The 8,652-nt window shown below is 48.3% G+C and overlaps 1 protein-coding gene across 12 annotated transcripts in view; it reads right to left on the reverse strand.

Annotated features, from left to right (window-relative positions):
• The window catches only part of CIC (capicua transcriptional repressor), a 142,547-nt gene that overhangs the window by 17,990 nt on the left and 115,905 nt on the right, over positions 1 to 8,652 (reverse strand). For 10 of the 12 annotated variants that reach the window (XM_056544604.1, XM_056544605.1, XM_056544606.1 and 7 more), the window contains exons 8-12: positions 8,286 to 8,485; positions 2,863 to 3,091; positions 2,233 to 2,333; positions 997 to 2,149; positions 702 to 910 (exon numbers count right to left, since the gene is read on the reverse strand). In XM_056544604.1, coding sequence (XP_056400579.1) covers positions 702 to 910; positions 997 to 2,149; positions 2,233 to 2,333; positions 2,863 to 3,091; positions 8,286 to 8,485 — 1,892 coding nt within the window. The remainder of the gene's footprint in view (positions 1 to 701; positions 911 to 996; positions 2,150 to 2,232; positions 2,334 to 2,862; positions 3,092 to 8,285; positions 8,486 to 8,652) is intronic. The other 2 variants (XM_056544603.1, XM_056544598.1) reach the window with 2 other exon arrangements.

Consider the following 8,652-nt stretch of genomic DNA (forward strand, 5'->3'; position numbering starts at 1 on the left):
CAGCATGCATTGAAAGCCGAAGGGCATGCTGGGAGCTGTAATTATGCAACAGCTAGAGGCACACTTCTTCATAGAAAAAATGTGCCTCCAGATGCTGCATAACTACAACCCCCAGCATGCACAAACTACCAAAGGGCATGCTGGGAGTTGTTGTAGTTGTGCCTTCTGATTTTGCATAACTCCTAGCATGCCCTTTTGTGCATGCTGGGAGTTGTTGCTAAGCCACAGCAGGAGGCCAGCCTTACCTCCTGCTGCGTTTTGTCCGCCTGCCGCCGCCTCGCTCCTGGGGTCTCGATCCCACCGCTGATGGCGGGGATTGGGGGCCTCCACGCCAGGTAAAGACTCCCGGCACCCGCTCTCGCCTTCCGGATTAGGGGCGGAGCGGGTGCCGTTAGGGACTACCCCACAGCAGGAGTCCTGATTCGTCAGCCGGTAACGGCCGGCTGCTAAAGGGTGATAGGTGCCATTTCGGATGGCACCTTTCACCCTTTATTTTCAGGACACTGATTTCAGCAGGCATCCCGGTCTGGTCCCTGCCCGGCGAGCAGCGGGTACCAGAATTCCACGGGCGTTCAGGTACGCCCTGGGTCCTTAAGGGGTTAAGTTAGGTCACTGACATTTTGCAAGGTAAGTTGCGTCAGATCTCCAGTAACAGAAATCTGTGAGCAGCGCCAAAGTGGTTCTGTTCCATCAATGCTCACCTTGTTGGTTGGTTGGGCACCGTTCTGCACAGGGAAAGCAGAGGTCACCAGCGGTAACTGTGTTGCGGGGCCTGTCCGCACAGTAACATGAGGTGCTGTCACAGGAACTAGCATCTTGCCCTGAACTGGAGTACTGGGGGACAGGATTCCTGGACCGGGCAGCAGCTGGGCACAACTCCCTGGTGAAGGGGCTGGAGAAACAGACTGGGCTGTAAATAAAAAACATGTAATAAGAGAAAGGAAAAGAGGCAGAAAAATAAAAATGCAACAGGGTAGGTTGGCCACTATGACTTACCTTTGCCAGCTGCTGACATAATACCCAGCGACGGGCTGGCAGCTGGCCCAGGCTGGACGATCGGAACAGCTTGAGGGGTGGCTATCACCTTGGCATTTCCAGGTGGAAGAGTGAATTGGATGCCCCCTGGCAACTGCTGTGGTATTGTGGGCAAAATATACTGTACTTGGGTGATACTACCCCGCTTGCCCGGTGCTGCAGGAAGCAGTTGCTGCGGCTGAAGGATTCCCAGTGGCACAGCTCCATTAGGGCTACCAGCGGGATTCTGGGTAATAAACTGCAGAGCTGTGACTGAAGCAGGTCCAGTACCATTTCCAGAACTAGGAGCTGGCTGTCCATAGCTGGGCGCCCCCACCAGCAGGTTAGTCACTAGTCCACCCGCTGGTTTTCCCTGTGGAAGTGGTGAAGATGCTGAAGACGTCAGTTGGTGCACTGGTTTCCGGTCATGGGCATACACCACTCCAATGCCCACTGGAGAACCAGGTATTCGCCCGTCACATAACTCACTGTTGCTGCTGCTCCTGCTTACTGGTAATGGCTTACTTGCTATGGGCACAGGTGTGCTGCTTACTGGTTTCACCACATTAGTCACCACGGTGGATGCTGGTTTCAAGCCCGGGGAAAGGACTCCGAATCCTTGTGGCCCTGACACGAGTACAGTCCCTACATTGGGTACAATAGAGCGGCTCTCTGGGGTCCCCCGCTGCACATCATAGGGTCTGGGTAATGAATACACTGTGCTTGAGGTGTTTGGGGAAGGTATACTGGGCAGAACATAAGTTTGGGGAGCAGTAGAAGAGATGACAGACTGAGTGGTGTACTGACTAACCGGAGGGGCTGCCTCTATTACAACCTTCTGGCCCCCACTCTCTAAGCTGCGCTTCCTCTTGTAGCTGGCTGCGGGGTCCACCATGGTGAATCGCACTTCTGGTGGCCTTTTTGCTTGGTATTGGCTCGGCTGCCGAGGAGGGGGTTTGGCTGGAGGAAGTGGAGGATACCCACGAGGGAAAGTGGCTTGAGGGTGATCATTAGGCTTGGGCGACTGAGCGATATTCAGGGTTCTTTCAGATTTCAAGTCCTCGGAGGAAAGTGGAAAGTTCCCAGAAAGGGAGGAGGAGCGAATAACAGGTGAGAAGACCCCTTGTGCTGCCCCCTAGAGAAAGCAAAAAGATTGGGTGAGACTGTGGGAATGACAACATAAGAGCAAAGGATTCTGGGAATATCTTTGCAATTCACCTTTGCTTCCGCCTCGTCTCCAGACACCCCTTCACTGTCACTGTCTGTGACCCGTTCCTTACATTTCAGGTCTATGTCTGCGCAGCCAAATCCATCATCTGCTGAGGAGGAGATTTATTAAAGGGGTACTCCGGTGGAAAACATTTTTTTCAAATCAACTGGTGCCAGAAAGTTCTACAGATTTGTAAATTACTTCTATTAAAAAATCTTAATCCTTCTTGTACTTATCAGCTGCTGTATTCTACAGAGGAAGTTGTATATTTCTTTTTAGTCTGACCACAGTGCTCTCTGCTGACACCTCTGTCCGTACCAGGAACTGTCTAGTGCAGGAGAGGTTTGCTATGGGGATTTGCTTGTACTCTGGACAGTTCCTGACACAGACAGAGGTCTCAGCAGAGAGCACTGTGGTCAGACAGAAAAGAACAACATAACTTCCTCTGGAACATACAGCAGCTAAGTACTGGAAGGATTAATATTTTTTAATAGAAGTCATTTACAAATCTGTTTAACTTTCTGAAGCCAGTTGATATGAAAAAAAAATTTCTCCACCGGAGTACCCCTTTAAACGAAAAAATTAAATCCAACTAGTGATGAAAGACAGCGGGGGCCGGGTATGAACTTTGAACTTACCAATGACGTCATCATCGCCTTCCTCCTCACAGATGACCATCCGCTCCTCATCGCTGGTCATGTCCTCACTGGCGGTGCGCGGAGGGCGATAGGGTCCCGGAAGGGTCGGACAGGCACGGGATGTCGGGCAGGCAGAACTCTCACTGTGTGTTGGCATGGGGAATGCCGTGGGCTCCGGACCGCCAAACGCTGCCTTCTGATTGGAATATGGAGAACGACTTGAGCACATCTGTGAACAATCACCGTTGTTGCAGTATATGAAATGTATGGACTTGGCTTAATGTTTAAAGGGGATGTCCAGGCTTATTGCTAAATTAAAGGGGTATTCCGGGCTTTATACATCCCCTTATCCAAAGGACCCCTGTGATCTCTGTGCAGGGCACTGCCTCCGAGACTGGGACGTGACATCACGGCCACACCTCCTAGTGAGGCGTCACTAGGGGGCGTGGCCGTGACGTCACGTCTCGGAGGCAGTGCCAGGCACAGAAAGCCGGGGGCTGCACAGAGATCGCGGGGGTCCCCAGCAGCGGGACCCCTGCGATCATACATCTGGAAGTTAAACAGATTTGTAAATTACTTCTATTAAAAAAATCTTAATCCTTCCAGTACTTATCAGCTGCTGTAAGATCCACAAGAAGTTTTTTTCTTTTTGAACTTCCTTTCTGTCTGACCACAGTGCTATCTGCTGACACCTCTGTCCATTTTAGGAACTCTCCAGAGTAGGTGCAAATCCCCAGAGCAAACCTATCCTGCTCCGGACAGTTCCTGACATGGACAGAGATGTCAGCAGAGAGCACTGTGGTCGTGACAGAAAGGAAATTCAAAAAGAAAAGAACTTTCTGTGGATTATACAGCAGCTGATAAGTACTGGAAGGGTTAAGAATTTTTTATAGAAGTAATTTACAAATCTTTTTATTTTTTTAAATAAAATGTTGCCAGAAAATTAATGTTTTCCGGTGGAGTACCTACCCCTTTAACTCTAAAAGTGAGAACATCTCAGCTATAAGAAGGCGGATGCATGAGACCTTGAGGGAACCCAGTCACGAGTATAACACAATGTGACTGGTCCTGCTGATTCTTAGGGCTCATGTGTATGAAAAGGCCATATACTCTGTACAGCAGCCCAGAATCCCTCTGGACCTAGGGGACTAATATACCGTATACTGTTTCCATTAGGTGCCCTATTTGCAAAACATGCAATAGAAAATCTAATCCCTCTTGCTAAAGAATGCCATTCTCTTAGCCACCACCAGAGGGAGTCGATTGTATATTGTATTATATTTGGAGCTGAGGATTTGGAAAGATTCTTATGGTGATCAAATAAAATAAACTGTAGATCAGTGGTCTCCAACCTGCGGACCTCCAGCTGTTGCAAAACTACAACTCTCAGCATGCCCGGACAGCCAACGGCTGTCCGGGCATGCTGGGAGTTGTAGTTTTGCTACAGCTGGAGGTCCGCAGGTTGGAGACCACTGCTGTACAAGCATCTTCCTGCTCTACGCTCCCAGTATTAACCCCCCCGCCCCTTCCACCATTCTAAACTATGTAGTGAACTGTTATAACCATTTTAGACCTTCAGGAATATTAAAGGGGTACTCCACTGGAAAACATTTTTTTTTTTTTTTTAATCAACTGGTGCTGGAAAGTTAAACAGATTTGTAAATTACTTCTATTAAAAAATCTCAACCTTTCAAGTACTTATCAGCTGCTATATGCTCCACAGGAAGTTGTATTTCTTTTTGAATTTCCTATCTGTCTGACCACAGTGCTCTCTGCTGACACCTCTGTCCATTTTAGGAACTGTCCAGAGTAGGATCAAATCCCCATAGAAAACCTCTCCTGCTCTGAACAGTTCCTGACATGGACAGAGGTGTCAGCAGAGAGCACTGTGGTCAGACAGAAAGGAAATTCAAAAAGAAAAGAACTTCCTGTGGATCATACAGCAGCCGATAAGAACTGTAAGGATTAAGATTTTTTTTAATAGAAGTAATTTACAAATCTGTTTCACTTTCTGGCACCAGTTGATTTAAAGAAAAATGTTTTCCAGTGGAGTACCCCTTTAAATATTAACCCCTTGATGACAGCCAATTTTCATACAGATCCATCTGAGGGAGGGCTTGTTTATCGTTGGACCAATTTTACTTTGTAATGACTCACATCTCAGTTTAACCAGAAAATCTACAGGGTGAAACGGAAAAGAAAAATTCCATCTAGTAACTTTTATATATTTATTTATTAATTTTTTTACTCAGTGCGCTTTAAAGTAAAAATGATGTAATCTTTATGCTGTGGGTCAATACTATTACAATCATACCCAATTTTTATAGGTTTTGTTTTAAATTTACTACTTAAAAAAAAAAAAGATAAAAAATGTAAAAATAAAAAAAAACATTATACAAATGCTTAAAAGTCTACGAAACTGTGTGGGAAGGCTCATTTTTTGCAGTGATCTGTAGCTTTTACTGGTATTTTTGTTTTAATGGGAATTTCTGATCACTTACAGTAAATTCGATTAGTCACGAACTTCTCGGCTCGGCGGTTGATGACTTTTCCTGCATAAATTAGTTCAGCTTTCCGGTGCTCCGGTGGGCTGGAAAAGGTGGATACAGTCCTAGGAGACTATTTCCTAGGACTGTATCCACCTTTTCCAGCCCACCCGAGCACCTGAAGACTGAACTAATTTATGCAGGAAAAGTCATCAACTGCCGAGCCGAGAAGTTCGTGACGAATCGAATTTACTTTAAGTTCGCTCATCTCTAGTCAGCAGTTTTGAAGTTTACTTTTACCGTTTACCACGCAGGGTCATTACCATTATATAATATTGTAATAGTTCAGATAATTCCACACACGGCCATACCAAATATATTTTTATTATTCTCATGTTTTTTTTTTTTTTTTGGCGAGGGTTAAAGACTGATTTTGTTTTGTTTTTTTAATCAGGGTAGGGGCTTTTATATGATTTAACATTTTTACTTTACACTTTTATATATATATATATATATATATATATATATTTTATTTTTACTTTTATCACTGTACAATGGTATGACTATTGCATAGCATTATACAGGGTGATCTGCGATCCACTGATACAGCCTGGCTAAGGCTGGGTTCACACCACGTTTTGTTAAATACGGTTCCTGTATACGGCTGGGAGGAGGGGGGGGGGGGCTTAATCGCGGCACCCGCACTCAGCCGTATTCGGGAACTGTATTTAATGTATGTCTATAAGCCGACCGGAGTGAACCGCAGCCTCCGGTCGGCTTCGTTTTCGGCCGTATGCGGTTTCCCGACCGTAGGCAAAAACGCGGTCGACCAAGTTTTTGCCTGCTGTCGGGAAACCGCATACGGCCGAAAACGAAGCCGACCAGAGGCTGCGGTTCACTCCGGTCGGCTCATAGACATACATTAAATACGGTTCCCGAATACGGCTGAGTGCGGGCGCCGCGATTAAGCCCCGCCCCCCCTCCTCCCAGCCGTATACGGGAACCGTATTTAACAAAACGTGGTGTGAACCCAGCCTAAGCCAGACAGCATCATTGAATCAGCAATCCGGCAGCAGATAAGGGGACCAATCTGATGGCGGTAGTACACAGCAGACAGCCGCTGAGGATGGTGACATACATGTAAGGATCTTTGCGCCAAGGGCCTAAGGTAGCGTTTCCCAACCAGGGTGTCTCCAGCTGTTGCAAAACTACAACTCCCAGCATGCCCGGACAGCCTTTGGCTGTCCGGGCATGTTGGGAGATGTAGTTTTGCAACAGCTGGAGGCACCCTGGTTTGGAAACACTGGTGTAAGGGAATTATCCAGCCAGAAGGTATTTTTAGGCAGCCATCTTATTTATGAAGAATATGATGCTTTCTCATTTCCTCTTCCCTATGGCACCTGCTAACACTGTGTGTGTAAACTGTGCTTCCCCCCCCCCCACCACGTACAGACCTGAGAAACATTGTAATGATTACATGAAGAATGCAACCGGGTCAGCAGTCGCTGGAGAAAAAGGAGGAGTGAAAAGTCACGTCCCGCCCCCATAGACTTGCATAGCGGAGGGCGGGGCGCGACGTCAAACGGGGGTCGAGTCGTGGCGTCACATGTCAGATTCTGAGCTGGCAGTGCGGCGTGTAGCCCCCCAGCGGCGGGACCCCCGCGGTCAGACATCTTATCCCCTATCCTTTGGATAGGGGATAAGATGTCTTCGGGCCGGAGTATCCCTTTAAGCACAGAGAACCCCTGTGAAGTGTTGACACAGAACATTCATTGCTATCACTAGGATATATCATCCATGTCTGATCAGTGGGTATCAATAGTGACCCCTGCCGGCTCCACCGTGCCCCAAAGAAATGGACAATGATGTCACATCCTAGCACCTAGACACAACCCCTTTAAACATTGGTGATGAATGATGATAAAGATACATGTTTTTACTTTGTACTCTTTACTGTTCTGTTTTCCTCTAGTCTATGGTGTATATATATATTAGGGATCGACCGATTATCGAATTGGCCGATATTATCGGCGGCAGATATTCACGATTTTTTAAGTTATCGGAATCTAACATGCCGATAATGCGGGCGCTTTAAATCAATGAACTGCAGCGGCTTTTGCGGGGCCAGAGACCGCGGCAGTCTCTGGCCAGAGACCGCGGCGGTCTCTGGCCCCGCAAAAGCCGCTGCAGTTCAGTTCGGCTGCCACCCGATTCTCTTCCCCTGCCTGTCCTGGGGTCCTGAGTCCAACCACCGACGCTGCCCGATTGCCTTCCCCTGCCTATCCTCTGGCCAGAGACTGCCGCTGCCCCATTGCCTCCCCGGTTTTATAATTACCTGTTCCTGGGGTCCGCGCTCCTGCGGCGTCCTGCGCTGTTGCTGTGAGATGCGCAACGACGAGCGACATCCTCAACGCAACGTCACCATTAGTGGCCCGGCACATAGTGACAGCTAAGGAGCCAGAAGTAGCGCGGACCCCGGGAACAGGTAATTATAAAACCGGGGATGGGGGAAGGCAATGGGGCAGCGACAGTGGCGGTCTCTGGCCAGAGGATAGGCAGGGGGAGGCAATCGGGCAGCGGCGGTGGTTGGACTCAGGACAGGCAGGGGGAGAGAATCGGGTGGCGGCAGCGGTCTCTGGCCCCGCAAAAGCTGCTGCAATTCATTGATTTAAAGCGCCCGCTTTAAATTATTGATCTGCAACGGCTTCTGCAGGGCCAGAAACCGTGGAGAGGGGAGAGAATAAAAATGCACGGAATATCGGTATAAGTTATCGGCTATCGGTCTGAAAGTTCACAGGTTATCGGCTCTAAAAAATCAATATCGGTCGATCCCTAATTATATATATCTTATGTCTCAGGTGTCTGGACCTGTAAGAGGAAGTTTCCACAGACAGTCATCATCTATGGTTCCTCCATGGTCGGGTGCTTGGTTTATACCTGCTTCAGTTCCTGCAGAGCCTGGCTGTCCTCGCGGTGCTCGATGCTCTGCACAGCACTATGGGAGAACGCCCGGGGACGTGTTAGCTGGGTTGCAGCAGTAGAAGATGTGGGCATTCGTTCTCCAGGTGCCATAGCGGATGAGGGAGCCCCGTGCTTGGATTCCAGTAGCAGACCTGACGGGGCAATTTCTGGGGAAACTGAGAAAAACAAGAGATAAACGTTGAATAAGATGATCCTAAAATGAACTAAAACTAAGACCTTAAAGGGGTACTCCGCCCCTAGACATCTTATCCCCTATCCAAAGGATAGGAGATGAGATGTCTGATCACGGAGGTCCCGCCGCTGGGGACCCCTGCGATCTCCC

Source organism: Hyla sarda, chromosome 10 (assembly GCF_029499605.1).
Source record: "Hyla sarda isolate aHylSar1 chromosome 10, aHylSar1.hap1, whole genome shotgun sequence".
NCBI lineage: Eukaryota > Metazoa > Chordata > Amphibia > Anura > Hylidae > Hyla > Hyla sarda.